Source organism: Stegostoma tigrinum, chromosome 25 (assembly GCF_030684315.1).
Source record: "Stegostoma tigrinum isolate sSteTig4 chromosome 25, sSteTig4.hap1, whole genome shotgun sequence".
Taxonomy (NCBI): Eukaryota; Metazoa; Chordata; class Chondrichthyes; order Orectolobiformes; family Stegostomatidae; genus Stegostoma; species Stegostoma tigrinum.
The window spans coordinates 37,254,030-37,276,102 of NC_081378.1; the positions used below are offsets into that span (position 1 = coordinate 37,254,030).

The following is a 22,073-nucleotide window of genomic DNA, read 5'->3' on the forward strand; positions in this document are numbered from 1 at the left end:
TAGATGGAATATTTTGACTGTGATTTCGACATTGTATTTCTTTTTTATTTCTCATTAAGTGATTGTGGGTGTCACTGGCAAGACCGACTTTTTTATTGCCCATCGCAAACTGCCCTCGAAGGTGCTGCTGAGCTACCTTATTGAAATTCCGTGCTTCTTGTGGTGTGGGTACACACAGGGCTGTCACAAAGAGCAAATTCTATGATTTTTGACACAGCAATAATGACTTGGTGATCAGATAGTTTGAAGAAATGTTTAGGCATCTCATATACGGTATATTTTTATACAACTCTTTGTGGAAAAGAGATGTATATTAAAATTTGCCATGAATTAACAGATCATTTTGACATGATCAATAACCTCCACATCTATATCCCTGATATTTGAATAAAGCATAATTGACTTCAACTGGAAAGGATACTTTAATATATTCTCATAACACATTTTCAGTGACCAATCGTATTTATCACATGAAAAGAAGTTCATACAGCTTGTCAATGGATCAAATCAGTCTCTGGCCTCCTTCTTAGATCTTTTATTTCAACAAATTTACTCATGCGGGCTGTTGATAACTGCTGCCTTGATCTTTAATATTATGAGTGGAATCCTGCCATGAGAACAGACACTGACACAAGATCAGTTTGGCAGTGAAATATTGTGCTGATCTTTTAGATAATGCTTTAATAAAAGCCAACTTAGGTAGTAGAACTGTGATGTACGCTGTCCCTATGTATTTTCATTGTCATTTTCCTTTTTCAGATTTCTTGTGAACTAAGTTGATTACGGACAGATATATTAAGTCCAGGTTTATTTTATTTTACAGAAGAGGAATGTAATGGTGAATGGTCCCCTTGGATTAATGACAATACACCTACTGAGAGCAGTCCGGGGGATTCTGAATTATTGGATCCATTACGTGATGAACTGTGTCTCTCCTCTTCCGATACAATTAATAAAATTCAGTGCCAATTTGTTGATTTCCCCGAGTGGCCAGTGAGCCAATCAATAGACAATGTGACCTGTGACAGAGACACAGGACTTGTCTGTACATTCAATGAAAGTGATTTGGAAGGAAGGAGGTTTTGCTACGACTACCAAATTCGAGTTTGCTGTGAGCCACAAATAACAACAGAATGGACAACAACAAATCTACCAGAAACCACCTCTACAAACACCATTCCAGGTAAGTATGATAGTTTAATGCAGGGAATTAGTCTTTGAGTACAAATGCAATTCGAACAAATCAATGCTGTTTCAGTGAAAATTCTTCATCGACTGGAATTAAAACATTAACAACTAATATGGTAACCAATGTTAGAAAGGACATTCAATTACCTCCCAGCCATTTCCAAAGTTGGGAAGGTTTATAAGGGACTGTGTGCCATCGAATGACCACCAACCAGGGACCTGCAGGTAATGACAGTGGAGTGGATTGTCATTCCTCTTGGATCACAAGCTCCTGCTTACCACTGACTTAATAACGGCAGCAGTGGTATGAGGCCATTAGCTCGGCAGCAACTGTCTGAGTACATTCAGAAGCACCAGTAATCAGTGGAGTATGTGGCCTGTCTAATGTTAGAAGTTGTCAGTGGAATATTGCAAGCAACAGATCTGAACTCCAGACATATCAGAGTTGAAATATCAACTGATTTTCTCTCTCTCCCCCTGTGCTGCCAGGCCAAGTGACTTTCTCCAGCATCCAGAGGAGTTACAATATTTACAGAAAATCCACCGAATGCACATGGCCATTCCAGCAAAGCTGATATTGAAGAAATGTTACAACGAATTATGTGCTATTAAGTAGTCTCTCTTAGCCAAAATAATGTTCTTGAGTAGACTGATGGAGGAGAGAATCATTTCAATTTTGCAATTGTTCAACTTGGCTCCATGCAAAAGGAAGAAAAGTTTTTGGATTTAATTCTGTGGAGCTTCAGGGTACAGTATAACAGGTTGAAATGTTTTCTTTGCTCCATAGAAACCACACCACGACCAGGTAGACCGACTACAGCTACATCTACCAGCAGCTACATACCTGGTAAGGGACAGTGGTTTTATACAGAGGACCAAAGTGTTCTCAACAACTGTTTTACTTTGTAACATTATGTGATCTTTTATTGAGAATGCAGAAATTTCTGGATTTTATTTATCATTCTCAATGTATTTGCATTGCCACTCAATTAGATGGAATATCTCGACAGTGCTTCAGACATTGTATTTCATTTTTGTTTCTGATGAAGTGGGTGTTGCTGGCTGGACCAGCATTTATTGCACCACCCTCAGTGCCCTCAAGAAAGTGCTGCTGAGCGACCTTCTCGAATTTCAAAAACCCCAACAGGCTTGTCAAGCATGATTTCCCATCTCTGCAGAGAATGCCCAATCAGATCATTCTCAACCAGGTTTCTATACTGTATCAGAGATAATGGGAACTGCAGATGCTGGAGAATCCACGATAATAAAGTGTGAAGCTGGATGAACACAGCAGGCCAAGCAGCATCTCAGGAGCACAAAAGCTGACGTTTCGGGCCTAGAACCGTAATCAGAGAGGGGGATGGGGAGAGGGTTCTGGAATAAATAGGGAGAGAGGGGGAGGCGGACCGAAGCTGGAGAGAAAACAAGATAGGTGGAGAGGAGAGGACAGGTGGGGAGGTAGGGAGGGGATAGGCCAGTCCAGGGAAGACGGATTGATCAGGGAGGTGGGATGAGGTTAGTAGGTAGGAGATGGAGGTGCGGCTTGGGGTGGGAGGAAGGGATGGGTGAGAGGAAGAACAGGTTAGGGAGGCAGAGACAGGCTGGGCTGATTTTGGGATGCAGTGGGGGGAGGGGACGAACTGGGCTGGTTTAGGGATGCGGTGGGGGAAGGGGAGATTTTGAAGCTGGTGAAGTCCACACTGATACCATTGGGCTGCAGGGTTCCCAAGCGGAATATGAGCTGCTGTTCTTGCAACCTTCGGGTGGCATCATTGTGGCACTGCAGGAGGCCCATGATGGATATGTCGTCTAAAGAATGGGAGGGGGAGTTGAAATGGTTCGTGACTGGGAAGTGCAGTTGTTTATTGCGAACTGAGTAGAGGTGTTCTGCAAAGCGGTCCCCAAGCATCCGCTTGGTTTCCCCAATGTAGAGGAAGCCACACTGGGTACATTGGATACAGCATACCACATCGGCAGATGTGCAGGTGAACCTCTGCTTAATATGGAAAGTCATCTTGGGGCCTGGGATAGGGGTGAGGGAGGAGGTGTGGGGGCAAGTGTTGCGCTTCCTGCGGTTGCAGGGGAAGGTGCCGGGTGTGGTGGGATTGGAGGGCAGTGTGGAGCGAACAAGGGAGTCATGGAGAGAGTGGTCTCTCCGGAAAGCAGACAAGGGTGGGGATGGAAAAATGCTTTGGGTGGTGGGGTCGGATTGTAGAAATGTCGGAGGATGATGCGTTGTATCCGGAGGTTGGTGGGGTGCTGTGTGGGAATGAGGAGGATCCTCTTTTGGGTGGTTGTGGCGGGGGCGGGGTGTGAGGGATGTGTTGCGGGAAATGCGGGAGACGTGGTCGAGGGTGTTCTCGACCACTGTGGGGGGAAAGTTGCGGTCCTTGAAGAACTTGGACATCTGGGATGTGCGGGAGTGGAATGCCTCATCGTGGGAGCAGATGCGGTGGAGGAATTGGGAATAGGGGATGGAATTTTTGCAGGAGGGTGGGTGGGAGGTGGTGTATTCTAGGTAGCTGTGGGAGTCAGTGGGCTTGAAATGGACATCAGTTACAAGCTGGTTGCCTGAGATGGAGACTGAGAAGTGCAGAAAGGTGAGGGATGTGTTGGAGATGGCCCAGGTGAACTTGAGTTTGGGGTGGAAGGTCTTGGTGAAGTGGATGAACTGTTTGAGCTCCTTTGCGGAGCAAGAGGCGGTGCCGATACAGTCATCAATGTAACGGAGGAAGAGGTGGGGTTTGGGGCCTGTGTAGGTGCGGAAGAGGGACTGTTCCACGTAACCTACAAAGAGGCAGGCATAGCTGGGGCCCATGCAGGTGCCCATGGCCACCCCCTTTGTCTGTAGGAAGTGGGAGGAATCGAAAGAGAAGTTGTTGAGGGTGAGGACGAGTTCGACTAGGCGGATGAGGGTGTCGGTGGAGGGGGACTGGTTGGGCCTGAGGGACAGGAAGAAGCAGAGGGCCTTGAAGCCATCTGCATACCAGTCACGTTTGGACATAGAGCAGTTTTTCCGCCGCCTCCGCTTCCACGCTTACTTCTTTAACCGGGAACCTAACCCTCCCTCCACTGACCCCTTCACCCACTTCCAACACAAGTCCTCCTCCTGGACAACACCCCCAGGCCTCCTACCTTCCCTCGACCTCTTCATCTCCCACTGCCGTCGAGACATTAACCGCCTCAACCTCTCCACCCCTCTCACCCACTCCAACCTCTCCCCCGCAGAACAGGCAGCCCTCCGCGCTCCCTCCGCTCCAACCCCAACCTCACCACCAAACCCACAGACAAGGGTGGTGCAGTGGTAGTATGGCGCACTGACCTCTAAATCGCCGAGGCCAAACGCCAACTCTCCGACACCACCTCCTACCGCCCCCTCGATCATGACCCCACCCCCGAGCACCAAACCATCATCTCCAACACCATTCATGACCTCATTACATCAGGGAACATCCACCCACAGCCTCCAACCTTATTATTCCCCAACTCCACACGGCCCGTTTCTGTCTCCTTCCCAAAATCCACAAACCTGCCTGCCCTGGTCGGCCCATTGTCTGAGCCTGTTGCTGCCCCACCGAACTCATCTCTACCTATCTGGACTCCAATTTCCCCACTTTGGTACAGGAACTCCCTACCTAAGTCTGTGATACCACCCACGCCCTCCACCTCCTCCAGGACTTCCAATTCCCTGGCCCCCAACACCTTATTTTCACCATGGATGTCCAGTCCCTATACACCTGTATTCCGCATGCAGATGGCCTCAAGGCCCTCCGCTTCTTCCTGTCCCGCAGGCCCAACCAGACCCCTTCACCAACACCCTCATCCGCCTAGCCGAACTCGTCCTCACCCTCAACAACTTCTCTTTCGATTCCTCCCACTTCCTACAGACAAAGGGGGTGGCAATGGGCACCCGCATGGGCCCCAACTATGCCTGCCTCTTTGTAGGTTATGTGGAACAGTCCCTCTTCCGCACCTACACAGGCCCCAAACCCCACCTCTTCCTCCGTTACATTGATGACTGTATCGGCGCCGCCTCTTGCTCCCCAGAGGAGCTCGAACAGTTCATCCACTCCACCAAGACCTTCCACCCCAACCTCAAGTTCACCTGGGCCATCTCCAGCACATCCCTCACCTTCCTGGACCTCTCAGTCTCCAGCTCAGGCAACCAGCTTGTAACTGATGTCCATTTCAATCCCACTGACTCCCACAGCTACCTAGAATATACACTTCCTCCCACCCACCCTCCTGCAAAAATTCCATTCCCTATTCCCAATTCCTCCGCCTCCGCTGCACCTGCTCCCACGATGAGACATTCCACTCCCGCACATCCCAATTGTCCAAGTTCTTCAAGGACCGCAACTTTCCCACCCACAGTGGTCGAGAACGCCCTTGACCGCGTCTCCCGCATTTGCCGCAACACATCCCTCATAGCCCACCCCCGCCACAACCGCCCAAAGAGGATCCCACTCATTCTCACACACCACCCCACCAACCTCTGGATACAATGCATCATCCTCCGACACTTCCGCCATCTACAATCCGACCCCACCACCCAAGATATTTTTCCATCCCCACCTTGTCTGCTTTCTGGAGAGACCACTCTCTCCATGACTCCCTTGTTCGCTCCACACTGCCCTCCAACCCCATCACACCCGGCACCTTCCCCTGCAACCGCAGGAAGTGCTACGCTTGCCCCCACACCTCCCCCCTCACCCCTATCCCAGGCCCCAAGATGACTTTCCATATTAAGCAGAGGTTCACCTGCACATCTACCGATGTAGTATACTGTATCCATTGTATCCGGTGTGGCTTCCACTACATTGGGGAAACCAAGCGGAGGCTTGGGGACCGCTTTGCAGAACACCTCTACTCAGTTCGCAATAAACAACTGCACCTCCCAGTCACGAACCATTTCCACTCCCCCTCCCATTCTTTAGACGACATGTCCATCATGGGCCTCCTGCAGTGCCACAATGATGCCACCCGAAGGTTGCAAGAACAGCAACTCATATTCCGCTTGGGAACCCTGCAGCCCAATGGTATCAATGTGGACTTCACCAGCTTCAAAATCTCCCCTTCCCCCATCGCATCTTAAAACCAGCCCAGCCTGTCTCTGCCTCCCTAACCTGTTCTTCCTCTCAACCATCCCTTCCTGCCTCCCCAAGCCGCACCTCCATTGCCTACCTACTAACCTCATCCCACCTCCTTGACCTGTCTGTCTTCCCTGGACTGACCTATCCCCTCCCTACCTCCCCACCTATACTCTCCTCTCCACCTATCTTCTTTTCTCTCCATCTTCGGTCCGCCTCCCCCTCTCTCCCAATTTATTACAGAACCTCACCCCATCCCCCTCTCTGATGAAGGGTCTCGGCCTGAAACGTCAGCTTTTGTGTTCCTGAGATGCTGCTTGGCCTGCTGTGTTCATCCAGCTTCACATTTTATTATCCAGGTTTCTGTACTTCCCATTCTACCATTTTCCCTCAGATTGATGTCAGGCTAACAGGTTGGTACCTCCTGTTTTGTCTCTCCATGTCTTAAATAGTGGGGTGACGTTTGCTGCCTTCAGAACTGCAGGAATCATTCAAAAGACTATGATGTTTGGAATTTTGAAGATAATGACCAATGCATTGACCTTCCCTACATCACCCCTTTCTCCCCAATGGGATGTGGAATATCATGTCTTATCAATTCAGGGGCCTCAATTGACAATGGGAAAGGAACCATCTTGATACGGACTTAATTGTTGCATCGACAAGAAGGCAGTTGGGTCATCAAACACCATCGTCCAGCATGAAATGTTTCCCCACTACCACTGAACACAGGGGAAGACTTTGAATTTCTCCCAATGAGTAGAATGAGACTGGGAAACAACAGGTTGCTTGTGGTCTCATGTTGTTGAATGTTATGTCTGAATATTCCTTGCATCATGTGGTTGAGTAATGAGAAAGTGATAATGATTCTCAAAACTGCATGGAATTGTCACATGAGAGAAGAGCTGCTATGCATCTATCTACTCCAGACTTCCACAGGGATCTTCTGGTAAGGCAATCTGCCTACAGCAATCATTGTAAAAATGATTGACGATTATATTGATATGGCCAACAAACCAATCTCTTTAATTAACTCATGCACATGAATTGCCACATTACCAAGTATTTAAAATGTTGAATATGAGAATCTCCTGCTCTGTCTCCTGTTTCTGTGCAGGAGTACATACAAAGTCCTCTCTTTGTACAATTTCTGAGACTGTGGCTGGAGTCTTTTTATAACCGTTCGTTATCCGTTCGGTTTGCTATCTCATGTGAGAATGTGCTACAGATTATTGTAAGCTACAGATCTGAGCAACAGTCATATCAGACTTGAAATATCAACTGTTTTTCTCTCTCATCAGATATTGTCAGACCTACTGAGTTTCTCCAGCCTCCATAATATTTATAACATTTACAGAAAATCCACCAAATCCACATGGCTATTGCAGCAAAGCTGAAATTGCAGAAATATTACACTGAATTACGAGCCATTAAATAGTGCAGTCTGTCTTGGCGAAGATAATGTTATTGAGCAGACTGATATTGGGGAGAAAAATTTCAGTTTTGCATTTGTTTAACCTGGGCACATGCAAAGGGAAGGAAGGGTTTTGGATTTTATTCTGTTGAGCCTCAGGGTGCAGTGTAACAGGTTGAAATGTTTTCTTGGCTCCACAGAAACAACATCAACACCAGGGAGACCGACTACAACCACATTAACCAGCAGCTACATACCTGGTAAGGGACAGTGGTTTTACACTGAGGACCAACATGTTCTCAGCAAGAGTTTTACTTTGTAACATAATAAGATCTGTTATTGACAAGGCAGTAAGTTATAGATTTTATGTTTCATTCTAACCGTGTTTGCATGGCCATCAATTAGATGGAATATTTTGACTGTGATTTCGACATTGTATTTCTTTTTTATTTCTCATTAAGTGGTTGTGGGTGTCACTGGCAAGACCGACTTTTTTATTTCCCATCGCAAACTGCCCTCGAGGGTGCTGCTGAGCTACCTTATTGAAATTCCGTGCTTCTTGTGGTGTGGGTACACACAGGGCTGTCACAAAGAGCAAATTCTATGATTTTTGACACAGCAATAATGACTTGGTGATCAGATAGTTTGAAGAAATGTTTAGGCATCTCATATACGGTATATTTTTATACAACTCTTTGTGGAAAAGAGATGTATATTAAAATTTGCCATGAATTAACGGATCATTTTGACATGATCAATAACCTCCACATCCATATCCCTGATATTTGAATAAAGCATAATTGACTTCAACCGGAAAGGATATATTATATAATATATTCTCATTATATAACGCATTTTCAGTGACCAATCGTATTTATCACATGAAAAGAAGTTCATACAGCTTGTCAATGGATCAAATCAGTCTCTGGACTCCTTCTTAGATCTTTATTTCAACAAATTTACTCATGTGGGCTGTTGATAACTGCTGCCTTGATCTTTAATATTATGAGTGGAATCCTGCCATGAGAACAGACACTGACACAAGATCAGTTTAGCAATGAAATATTGAGCTGATCTTTTAGATAATGCTTTAAAAAAAGCCAACTTAGGTAGTAGAACTGTGATGTACGCTGTCCCTATGTATTTTCATTGTCATTTTCCTTTTTCAGATTTCTTGTGAACTAAGTTGATTACGGACAGATATATTAAGTCCAGGTTTATTTTATTTTACAGAAGAGGAATGTAATGGTGAATGGTCCCCTTGGATTAATGACAATACACCTACTGAGAGCAGTCCGGGGGATTCTGAATTATTGGATCCATTACGTGATGAACTGTGTCTCTCCTCTTCCGATACAATTAATAAAATTCAGTGCCAATTTGTTGATTTCCCCGAGTGGCCAGTGAGCCAATCAATAGACAATGTGACCTGTGACAGAGACACAGGACTTGTCTGTACATTCAGTGAAAGTGATTTGGAAGGAAGGAGGTTTTGCTACGACTACCAAATTCGAGTTTGCTGTGAGCCACAAATAACAACAGAATGGACAACAACAAATCTACCAGAAACCACCTCTACAACCACCATTCCAGGTAAGTATGATAGTTTAATGCAGGGAATTAGTCTTTGAGTACAAATGCAATTCGAACAAATCAATGCTGTTTCAGTGAAAATTCTTCATCGACTGGAATTAAAACATTAACAACTAATATGGTAACCAATGTTAGAAAGGACATTCAATTACCTCCCAGCCATTTCCAAAGTTGGGAAGGTTCATAAGGGACTGTGTGCCATCAAATGACCACCAGCCAGGGACCTGCAGGTAATGACAGTGGAGTGGATTGTCATTCCTCTTGGATCACAAGCTCCTGCTTACCACTGACTTAATAACGGCAGCAGTGGTATGAGGCCATTAGCTCGGCAGCAACTGTCTTGAGTACATTCAGAAGCACCAGTAATCAGTGGAGTATGTGGCCTGTCTAATGTTAGAAGTTGTCAGTGGAATATTGCAAGCAACAGATCTGAACTCCAGACATATCAGAGTTGAAATATCAACTGATTTTCTCTCTCTCCCCCTGTGCTGCCAGGCCAAGTGACTTTCTCCAGCATCCAGAGGAGTCATAATATTTACAGAAAATCCACCAAATCCACATGGCCATTCCAGCAAAGCTGATATTGAAGAAATGTTACAACGAATTATGTGCTATTAAGCAGTCTCTCTTAGCCAAAATAATGTTCTTGAGTAGACTGATGGAGGAGAGAATCATTTCAATTTTGCAATTGTTCAACTTGGCTCCATGCAAAAGGAAGGAAAGTTTTTGGATTTAATTCTGTGGAGCTTCAGGGTACAGTATAACAGGTTGAAATGTTTTCTTTGCTCCATAGAAACCACACCACGACCAGGTAGACCGACTACAACTACATCTACCAGCAGCTACATACCTGGTAAGGGACACGAAGAAGCGGAAGGCCTTGAGGCCATCTGCATACCAGTCACGATTGGACATAGAGCAGTTTTTCCTCTGCCTTCGCCTCCACGTTTACTTCATTAACCGGGAACCTAACCCTCCCTCCACTGACCCCTTCACCCACTTCCAACACAAGTCCTCCTTGTGGACACCACACCCAGGCCTCCTACCCTCCCTCGACCTCTTCATCTCCCACTGCCGTCGAGACATTAACCGCCTCAACATCTCCACCCCTCTCACCCACTCCAACCTCTCCCCTGCAGAACGGGCTGCCCTCCGCTCCCTCCTCTCCAACCCCAACCTCACCATCAAACCCGCAGACAAGGGAGGCACAGTGGTAGTATGGCGTACTGACCTCTACATCGCCGAGGCCAAACGCCAACTCTCTGACACCACCTCCTACCGCCCCCTTGATCATGACCCCACCCCCGAGCACCAAACCATCAGCTCCAACACCATTCATGACCTCATCACCTCAGGGGACATCCACCCACAGCCTCCAACCTTATTATTCCCCAACCCCACACGGCCCGTTTCTGTCTCCTTCCCAAAATCCACAAACCTGCCTGCCCTGGTCAGCCCATTGTCTCAGCCTGTTCCTGCCCCACTGAACTCATCTCCACCTATCAGGACTCCATTTTCCCCACTTTGGTCCAGGAGCTCCCTACCTAAGTCCGTGAAACCACCCATGCCCTCCACCTCCTCCAGGACTTCCAATTCCCTGGCCCCCAACACCTTATTTTCACCATGGATGTCCAGTCCCTATACACCTGTATTCCGCATGCAGTTGGCCTCGAGGCCCTCCGCTTCTTCCTGTCCCGCAGGCCCAACCAGTCCCCCTCCACCGACACCCTCATCCGCCTAGCCGAACTCGTCCTCATCCTCAACAACTTCTCTTTCGATTCCTCCCACTTCCTATTGACAAAGGGGGTGACAATGGGCACCCGCATGGACCCCAGCTCTGGCTGCCTCTTTGTAGGTTACGTGGAACAGTCCCTCTTCCGCACCTACACAGGCCCCAAACCCCACCTCCTCCTCCGTTACTTTGATGACTGTATGGGCACCGCCTCTTGCTTCCCAGAGGAGCTCGAACAGTTCATCCACTTCACCAAGACCTTCCACCCCATCTCCAGCACATCCCTCACCTTCCTCGACCTCTCAGTCTCCATCTCAGGCAACCAGGTTGTAACTGATGTCCATTTCAATCCCACCGACTCCCACAGCTACCTAGAATACACCACCTCCCACCCACCCTTCTGCAAAAATTCCATCCCCTATTCCCAATTCCTACACCGCATTTGCTCCCACGATGAGGCATTCCACTCCCGCACATCCCAGATGTCCAAGTTCTTCAAGGACCGCAACTTTCCCCCCACAGTGGTCGAGAACACCCTTGACCGCGTCTCCCGCATTTCCCGCAACACCTCCCTCACACCCCGCCCCCGCCACAACCACCCAAAAGAGAATCCTCCTCATTCCCACATACCACCCCACCAACCTCCGGATACAACGCATCATCCTCCGACACCTCCGCCATCTACAATCCGGCCCCACCACCCAAGACATTTTTCCGTCCCCACCACTGTCTGCTTTCCGGAGAGACCACTCTCTCCGTGACTCCCTTGTTCGCTTCACACTGCCCTCCAACCCCACCACACCCGGCACCTTCCCCTGCAACCACAGGAAATGCTACACTTGCCCCCACACCTCCTCCCTCACCCCTATCCCAGGCCCCAAGATGACTTTCCATATTAAGCAGAGGTTCACCTGCACATCTGCCAATGTGGTATACTGTATCCATTGTACCCGGTGTGGCTACATCTACATTGGGGAAACCAAGCGGAGGCTTGGGGACCGCTTCGCAGAACACCTCTACTCAGTTCGCAATAAACAACTGCACCTCCCAGTCACGAACCATTTCAAATCCCCCTCCCATTCTTTAGATGACATGTCCATCATGGACCTCCTACAGTGCCACAATGATGCCAGCCGAAGGTTGCAAGAACAGCAACACATATTCCGCTTGGGAACCCTGCAGCCCAATGGTATCAATGTGGACTTCACCAGCTTCAAAATCTCCCCTTCCCCCATCGCATCCCAAAACCAGCCCAGTTCGTCCCCTCCCCCCACTGCATCCCAATATGAGCCCAGCCTGTCTCTGCCTCCCTAACCTGTTCTTCCTCTCACCCATCCCTTCCTCCCTCCCTAAGCCGCACCTCCATTGCCTACCTACTAACCTCATCCCACCTCCTTGACCTGTCCATCTTCCCTGGACTGACCTATCCCCTCCCTACCTCCCCGCCTATACTCTCCTCTCCACCTATCTTCTTTTCTCTCCATCTTCGGTCCGCCTCACCCTCACTCCCAATTTATTCCAGAACCCTCACCCCATCCCCTTCTCTGATGAAGGGTCTAGGCCTGAAACGTCAACTTTTGTGTTCCTGAGATTCTGTGCTCATCCAGCTTCACACTTTATTATCCAGGTTTCTGTACTTCCCATTCTACCATTTTCCCTCAGATTGATGTCAGGCTAACAGGTTGGTACCTCCTGTTTTGTATCTCCATGTCTTAAATAGTGGGGTGACGTTTGCTGCCTTCAGAACTGCAGGAATCATTCAAAAGACTATGATGTTTGGAATTTTGAAGATAATGACCAATGCATTGACCTTCCCTGCACCACCCCTTTCTCCCCACTGGGATGTGGAATATCATGTCTTATCAATTCAGGGGCCTCAATTGACAATGGGAAAGGAACCATCTTGATACGGACTTAATTGTTGCGTCGACAAGAAGGCAGTTGGGTCATCAAACACCATCGTCCAGCATGAAATCTTGCCCCAGTACCACTGAACACAGGGGAAGACTTTGAATTTCTCCCAATGAGTAGAATGAGACTGGGAAACAACAGGTTGCTTGTGGTCTCATGTTGTTGAATGTTATGTCTGAATATTCCTTGCACCATGTGGTTGAGTAATGAGAAAGTGATAAAAATTCTCAAGTCTGCATGGAATTGTCACACGAGAGAAGAGTTGCTTTGCACCTATTTCCTCCAGGCTTCCACAGGGGTCTTCTGATGATAAGGCAATCTGCCTTCTGCAATCATTGTAAAAATGATTGATTATATTGATATGGCCAACAAACCAATCTCTTTAATTAACACATGCACACGAATCGCCACATTACCAAGTATGTAAAATGTTGAACGTGAAAATGTCCTGCTCTGTCCCCTGTTTCTGTGCAGGAGTACATACAAGGTCCTCTCTTTTGTACAATTTCTGAGACTGTGGCTGGAGTCTTTTTATAACCATTCGTTATCCGTTCGGTTTGCTATCTCATGTGAGAATGTGCTACAGATTATTGTAAGCTACAGATCTGAGCAACAGTCATATCAGACTTGAAATATCAACTGTTTTTCTCTCTCATCAGATATTGTCAGACCTACTGAGTTTCTCCAGCCTCCATAATATTTATAACATTTACAGAAAATCCACCAAATCCACATGGCTATTGCAGCAAAGCTGAAATTGCAGAAATATTACACTGAATTATGAGCCATTAAATAGTGCAGTCTGTCTTGGCGAAGATAATGTTATTGAGCAGACTGATATTGGGGAGAAAAATTTCAGTTTTGCATTTGTTTAACCTGGGTACATGCAAAGGGAAGGAAGGGTTTTGGATTTTATTCTGTTGAGCCTCAGGGTGCAGTGTAACAGGTTGAAATGTTTTCTTGGCTCCACAGAAACAACATCAACACCAGGGAGACCGACTACAACCACGTTAACCAGCAGCTACATACCTAGTAAGGGACAATGGTTTTACACTGAGGACCAACATGTTCTCAACGAGAGTTTTACTTTGTAACATAATAAGATCTGTTATTGACAGGGCAGTAAGTTATAGATTTTATGTTTCATTCTAACCGTGTTTGCATGGCCATCAATTAGATGGAATATTTTGACTGTGATTTCGACATTGTATTTCTTTTTATTTCTCATTAAGTGATTGTGGGTGTCACTGGCAAGACCGACTTTTTTATTGCCCATCGCAAACTGCCCTCGAAGGTGCTGCTGAGCTACCTTATTGAAATTCCATGCTTCTTGTGGTGTGGGTACACACAGGGCTGTCACAAAGAGCAAATTCTATGATTTTTGACACAGCAATAATGACTTGGTGATCAGATAGTTTGAAGAAATGTTTAGGCATCTCATATACGGTATATTTTTATACAACATTTTGTGGAAAAGAAATGTATAATAAAAATTGCCATGAATTAACGGATCATTTTGACATGATCAATAACCTCCACATCCATATCCCTGATATTTGAATAAAGCATAATTGACTTCAACTGGAAAGGATACTTTAATATATTCTCATTATATAACACATTTTCAGTGACCAATCGTATTTATCACATGAAAAGAAGTTCATACAGCTTGTCAATGGATCAAATCAGTCTCTGGACTCCTTCTTAGATCTTTATTTCAACAAATTTACTCATAGAACATAGAACATAGAACATAGAACAGTACAGCACAGAACAGGCCCTTCAGCCCACAATGTCGTGCCGACCATTGATCCTCATGTATGCACCCTCAAATTTCTGTGACCATATACATGTCCAGCAGTCTCTTAAATGACCCCAATGACCTTGCTTCCACAACTGCTGCTGGCAACGCATTCCATGCTCTCACAACTCTCTGCGTAAAGAACCTGCCTCTGACATCCCCTCTATACTTTCCACCAACCAGCTTAAAACTATGACCCCTCGTGCTAGCCATTTCTGCCCTGGGAAATAGTCTCTGGCTATCAACTCTATCTATGCCTCTCATTATCTTGTATACCTCAATTAGGTCCCCTCTCCTCGTCCTTTTCTCCAATGAAAAGAGACCAAGCTCAGTCAACCTCTCTTCATAAGATAAGCCCTCCAGTCCAGGCAGCATCCTGGTAAACCTCCTCTGAACCATCTCCAAAGCATCCACATCTTTCCTATAATAGGGCGCCCAGAACTGGACGCAGTATTCCAAGTGCGGTCTAACCAAAGTTTTATAGAGCTGCAACAAGATCTCACGACTCTTAAACTCAATCCCCCTGTTAATGAAAGCCAAAACACCATATGCTTTCTTAACAACCCTGTCCACTTGGGTGGCCATTTTAAGGGATCTATGTATCTGCACACCAAGATCCCTCTGTTCCTCTACGCTGCCAAGAATCCTATCCTTAATCCTGTACTCAGCTTTCGAATTCGACCTTCCAAAATGCATCACCTCGCATTTATCCAGGTTGAACTCCATCTGCCACCTCTCAGCCCATCTCTGCATCCTGTCAATGTCCCGCTGCAGCCTACAACAGCCCTCTACACTGTCAACGACACCTGCGACCTTTGTGTCGTCTGCAAACTTGCTGACCCATCCTTCAATCCCCTCGTCCAAGTCATTAATAAAAATTACAAACAGTAGAGGCCCAAGGACAGAGCCCTGTGGAACTCCACTCACCACTGACTTCCAGGCAGAATATTTTCCTTCTACAACCACTCGCTGTCTTCTGTTGGCCAGCCAATTCTGTATCCAAGCAGCTAAGTTCCCCTGTATCCCATTCCTCCTGACCTTCTGAATGAGCCTACCATGGGGAACCTGTTGATAACTGCTGCCTTGATCTTTAATATTTTGAGTGGAATCCTGCCATGAGAACAGACATTGACACAAGATCAGTTTAGCAGTGAAATATTGTGCTGATCTTTTAGTTAATGCTTTAAAAAAAGCCAACTTAGGTAGTAGAACTGTGATGTACGCTGTCCTTATGTATTTTCATTGTCATTTTCCTTTTTCAGATTTCTTGTGAACTAAGTTGATTACGGACAGATATATTAAGTCCAGGTTTATTTTATTTTACAGAAGAGGAATGTAATGGTGAATGGTCCCCTTGGATTAATGACAATACACCTACTGAGAGCAGTCCGGGGGATTCTGAATTATTGGATCCATTACGTGACGAACTGTGTCTCTCCTCTTCCGATACAATTAATAAAATTCAGTGCCAATTTGTTGATTTCCCCGAGTGGCCAGTGAGCCAATCAATAGACAATGTGACCTGTGACAGAGACACAGGACTTGTCTGTACATTCAGTGAAAGTGATTTGGAAGGAAGGAGGTTTTGCTACGACTACCAAATTCGAGTTTGCTGTGAGCCACAAATAACAACAGAATGGACAACAACAAATCTACCAGAAACCACCTCTACAACCACCATTCCAGGTAAGTATGATAGTTTAATGCAGGGAATTAGTCTTCGAGTACAAATGCAATTAGAACAAATCAATGCTGTTTCAGTGAAAATTCTTCATCGACTGGAATTAAAACATTAACAACTAATATGGTAACCAATGTTAGAAAGGACATTCAATTACCTCCCAGCCATTTCCAAAGTTGGGAAGGTTCATAAGGGACTGTGTGCCATCAAATGACCACCAACCAGGGACCTGCAGGTAATGACAGTGGAGTGGATTGTCATTCCTCTTGGATCACAAGCTCCTGCTTACCACTGACTTAATAACGGCAGCAGTGGTATGAGGCCATTAGCTCGGCAGCAACTGTCTGAGTACATTCAGAAGCACCAGTAATCAGTGGAGTATGTGGCCTGTCTAATGTTAGAAGTTGTCAGTGGAATATTGCAAGCAACAGATCTGAACTCCAGACATATCAGAGTTGAAATATCAACTGATTTTCTCTCTCTCCCCCTGTGCTGCCAGGCCAAGTGACTTTCTCCAGCATCCAGAGGAGTTACAATATTTACAGAAAATCCACCGAATGCACATGGCCATTCCAGCAAAGCTGATATTGAAGAAATGTTACAACGAATTATGTGCTATTAAGTAGTCTCTCTTAGCCAAAATAATGTTCTTGAGTAGACTGATGGAGGAGAGAATCATTTCAATTTTGCAATTGTTCAACTTGGCTCCATGCAAAAGGAAGGAAAGTTTTTGGATTTAATTCTGTGGAGCTTCAGGGTACAGTATAACAGGTTGAAATGTTTTCTTTGCTCCATAGAAACCACACCAGCACCAAGTAGACCGACTACAGCTACATCTACCAGCAGCTACATACCTGGTAAGGGACAGTGGTTTCATACAGAGGACCAAAGTGTTCTCAACAACTGTTTTACTTTGTAACATTATGTGGTCTGTTACTGAGAATGCAGAAATTTCTGGATTTTATTTATCATTCTCAACGTATTTGCATTGCCACTCAATTAGATGGAATATCTCGACAGTGCTTCAGACATTGTATTTCATTTTTGTTTCTGATGAAGTGGGTGTTGCTGGCTGGACCAGCATTTATTGCACAACCCTCAGTGCCCTCAAGATGGTGCTGCTGAGTGACCTTCTCGAATTTCAAAAACCCCAACAGGCTTGTCAAGCATGATTTCCCATCTCTGCAGAGAATGTCCAATCAGATCATTCTCAACCAGGTTTCTATACTTCCCATTCTACCATTTTCCCTAAGATTGATGTCAGGCTAACAAGTTGGGACCTCCCTGTTTTGCCTCTCAATGTCTTATATCGTTGAGTGACATTTGCTGCCTTCAGAACTGCAGGAATCATTCAAAAGACTATGATGTTTGGAACTTTGAAGATAATGACCATTGTATTGACCTTCCCTACATCACCCCTTTCTCCCCACTGGGATGTGGAATATAATATCTTGTCAATTCAGGGGCCTCAATTGACAATGGGAAAGGACTCCTCTTGATATGGACTTAATTGTTATGTGGACAAGAACGCAGTTGGGTCATCACCCGCCATCATCAGCATGAAATATTGCCCCACTACCACCGAACACAGGGGAAGACTTTGAATTTCTCCCAATGAGTAGAATGAGACTGGGAAACAACCGGTTGCTTGTGGTCTCATGTTGTTGAATGTTATGCCTCAATATTCCTTGCACCATGTGGTTGAGTAATGAGAAAGTGATAAAAATTCTCAAGTCTGCATGGAATTGTCACACGAGAGAAGAGTTGCTTTGCACCGATCTCCTCCAGACTTCCACAGGGGTCTTCTGATGATAAGGCAATCTGCCTTCTGCAATCATTGTAAAAGTGATTGATTATATTGATATGGCCAACAAACCAATCTCTTTAATTAACACATGCCCACGAATCGCCAGATTACCGAGTATGTAAAATGTTGAACATGAGAATCTCCTGCTCTGTCCCCTGTTTCTGTGCAGGAGTACATACAAGGTCCTCTCTTTTGCACAATTTCTGAGACTGTGGCTGGAGTCTTTTTATAACCATTCGTTATCCGTTCGGTTTGCTATCTCATGTGAGAATGTGCTACAGATTATTGTAAGCTACAGATCTGAGCAACAGTCATATCAGACTTGAAATATCAACTGTTTTTCTCTCTCATCAGATGTTGTCAGACCTACTGAGTTTCTCCAGCCTCCATAATATTTATAACATTTACAGAAAATCCACCAAATCCACATGGCTATTGCAGCAAAGCTGAAATTGCAGAAATATTACACTGAATTACGAGCCATTAAATAGTGCAGTCTGTCTTGGCGAAGATAATGTTATTGAGCAGACTGATATAGGGGAGAAAAATTTCAGTTTTGCAATTGTTTAACCTGGGTACATGCAAAGGGAAGGAAGGGTTTTGGATTTTATTCTGTTGAGCCTCAGGGTGCAGTGTAACAGGTTGAAATGTTTTCTTGGCTCCACAGAAACAACATCAACACCAGGGAGACCGACTACAACCACATTAACCAGCAGCTACATACCTGGTAAGGGACAGTGGTTTTACACTGAGGACCAACTTGTCCTCAGGAAGAGTTTTACCTTGTAACATAATGTGGTCTGAAATTGACAAGGCAGCAAGGTATGGGTTTCATGTTTCATTCTAAAAGTGTTTGCATGGCCACTCAATTGGATGGAATATTTCAACAGTGCTTTAGACATTGCCGTTCCTTTTTTTTTCTCATTAATTTGTTGCGGATGTCTCGGGCAAGACGAACATTTTTATTGCCCATTGCAAACTGCCCTCGAAGCTGCTGCTGTGCTACCTTATTGAAATTATGTGCTTCATGTGGTGTGGGTACACACACAGGGCTGTCACAAACAGCAAATTCGATGATTTTGACACAGCAATACTGAATTGATGATCAAATAGTTTGAAGAAATGTTTTGTCATTCTGTATGTACTGTATCTTTGTACAGCATTTTGTGGAAAAGAGATGTATATTAAAAGTTGTTGTGAATTAATAGATCACTTTGTATTGAGAAATAACCTCCTCACCCGCATCACTAATATTTGAATTAAGCATACTCGACTCCAACTGGAAATGCTGCTTTGTAAAATGTATTCTCATGAAATAACACATTTTCGGCGACCAAATGTAGTTATCGCATGTCGAGAAGCTCATATAGCTTATTAATAGATCGAGTCAGTCTGTGGACTCCTTCCTTAAACTTTATTTCAAGATGTTCACTCCTGTGGGCTGTTGATAACTGCTGCCTTGATCTTTAATATTGCGAGTGGAATCCTGCCTTGAGAACAGAATCTGACACTAGATCAGTTTGGCAGTCAAATTTTGTGCAGATCTTTTAGTTAATGCTTTAAAAAAAGCCAACTTAGGTAGTAGAACTGTGATGTACGCTGTCCCTATGTATTTTCATTGTCATTTTCCTTTTTCAGATTTCTTGTGAACTAAGTTGATTGCGGACAGATATATTAAGTCCAGGTTTATTTTATTTTACAGAAGAGGAATGTAATGGTGAATGGTCCCCTTGGATTAATGACAATACACCTACTGAGAGCAGTCCGGGGGATTCTGAATTATTGGATCCATTACGTGATGAACTGTGTCTCTCCTCTTCCGATACAATTAATAAAATTCAGTGCCAATTTGTTGATTTCCCCGAGTGGCCAGTGAGCCAATCAATAGACAATGTGACCTGTGACAGAGACACAGGACTTGTCTGTACATTCAATGAAAGTGATTTGGAAGGAAGGAGGTTTTGCTACGACTACCAAATTCGAGTTTGCTGTGAGCCACAAATAACAACAGAATGGACAACAACAAATCTACCAGAAACCACCTCTACAAACACCATTCCAGGTAAATTTGATAATTACGCACAAAAGAAAATTATTTTTACTGGAAAAACTGTTCGAACTCGTAGGCCCTGTTTTGGGTTTTGTGAGTCAGTGAAGAGAGGCATCAGCTCCCATCTTTCACACTCCTTGCAGTAAATTTCAACAACTATTTTCGTTTTCTTTTGTAATGCAGCAATCATATTTCAATTAAAACATAATTTTTTGGAATATGAAGGCACCTCATAACAGCGTTTTATTGTATGCAAGACAGCCTAATCTTAACACCTGCTATCCCTGAAAAAGAAATAATGAATAAGTGACATCAAACAAATGCAGATGATACGTCTAAAGGGGAAAGTTTCTGATGTAGACTTGTAGAATAAAGTTTACAGGGTTATCAAGTCCATTAGAATTGCCTTGGTTGATGCTGAGCTTGAGAGGACAGCTGTTTAATTGCTGAATTGTATCCTAAGTGATAGCACAATTTATCTTTTAACTCTTTGTGAATGGTTGTTGCCAACTTGATTTCTCCCCCAATGTTATCTTCTGAATTTATTATATAAAGTGGCAAAGTAAGAGGATGAATTGTCCTTTTCTTGCTTACAACTCCATTTTCCCTTTGTCCACTCTTCTGGATTTAAACAAAGTTTTGTAGGGTTTCAGGTGGTGTTGAAAATTCCCAGGCAATTACTTCAGAGTTGGGCACCATGGGAATTCCTATCAACTCCCATTTGTGCTTCAGAACATTGAAAAATCAGGGCCATTGCATTTTCCTACAACAGGTACAAGACAACCTTCATGTGCAGTTTGCACAATCAATGATCATTTAGAAAGTGTCTTTCTCAGATAGTTTTACATTACTTTCTTTTATAGTATTTACCACCTCTCAACTTTTGGACTAGTTATGTAAATGTACAAATTTTAAAATTGCCACATGAACAGAATTAGGAATATGATATTTGCAAACTACAATGTAAATGCATGAAGTGTGCATGAATCTTTGTATAAGTGGTTTTATAACAGGAGTTATGGACCTTTCATGTCTCCTGCTGAACTTTATTCAATGACGCAATGTCATGTCTAGTGTGTTCAATTTTTTGCCATCACCTATCCTTCCAAATTTTGCTATTCTACTGAATACCTGGTTGTCCAGAAGGCTTTACTGCCTTGGGTGAGGGGTACCAGCTAATGTCCAAACAGCACTGGATGGCTTTCGGAGGCATGAATCTTGTATAATTGACAGGATTGCTGTACTGATATTTTCAATTCCATTGTTTATCTGGATCCAGCAAGGCCAATGTGGATGACTGTCTCATTGTTTGACTGTTGATTGAAAACTAATGTTTGCAGGAACTCCATTATCAGTGCGATTGATTCTCTATGACAGTTTCCATAGTAGTTTTATATTGGGCATCATTTCAACAATTCTAAGGGCCATGGAAAAAACTACAATCTCCAGACTTAAACTACTTCTACTGAGCAGTCAGAAGTGCCTAAATTTCAACCTCTTTGCTCAGCTAATGCTGCTGCATGAAAGTTAGTGATCAAATTTTATTCTGACCTCAAAAGCCTTGATGTACATTGTAACTGATTGAAATTTTTTTTCCCATTCTTTACAGAAACTACTCAACGGATACCGACTACAACTACATTAACCAGCGTCTACTTACCTGGTAAGTGACAGTGGTTTGTTCCTCTGCCCCCAAATCCTCTCCATAGATAGAATGCTTTGTAACTCCAGGTGATCTGTCATTGAGTAGGTAACAAAACTTGGCTTCTATTTGTACTGGAAAATTGCTTGTAGCTTTGGTCATTG

General features: G+C 44.6%; 1 protein-coding gene across 4 annotated transcripts in view; it reads left to right on the plus strand.

Annotated features, from left to right (window-relative positions):
• Positions 1-22,073, plus strand: part of LOC125463382 (mucin-5AC-like) — a 132,692-nt gene that overhangs the window by 69,606 nt on the left and 41,013 nt on the right. For 2 of the 4 annotated variants that reach the window (XM_059654644.1, XM_059654645.1), the window contains 11 exons: positions 824-1,183; positions 1,976-2,035; positions 7,893-7,952; positions 8,926-9,285; positions 10,079-10,138; positions 13,901-13,960; positions 16,056-16,415; positions 17,208-17,267; positions 18,885-18,944; positions 19,920-20,279; positions 21,877-21,930. In XM_059654644.1, coding sequence (XP_059510627.1) covers positions 824-1,183; positions 1,976-2,035; positions 7,893-7,952; positions 8,926-9,285; positions 10,079-10,138; positions 13,901-13,960; positions 16,056-16,415; positions 17,208-17,267; positions 18,885-18,944; positions 19,920-20,279; positions 21,877-21,930 — 1,854 coding nt within the window. The remainder of the gene's footprint in view (positions 1-823; positions 1,184-1,975; positions 2,036-7,892; positions 7,953-8,925; positions 9,286-10,078; positions 10,139-13,900; positions 13,961-16,055; positions 16,416-17,207; positions 17,268-18,884; positions 18,945-19,919; positions 20,280-21,876; positions 21,931-22,073) is intronic. The other 2 variants (XM_059654646.1, XM_059654647.1) reach the window with 2 other exon arrangements.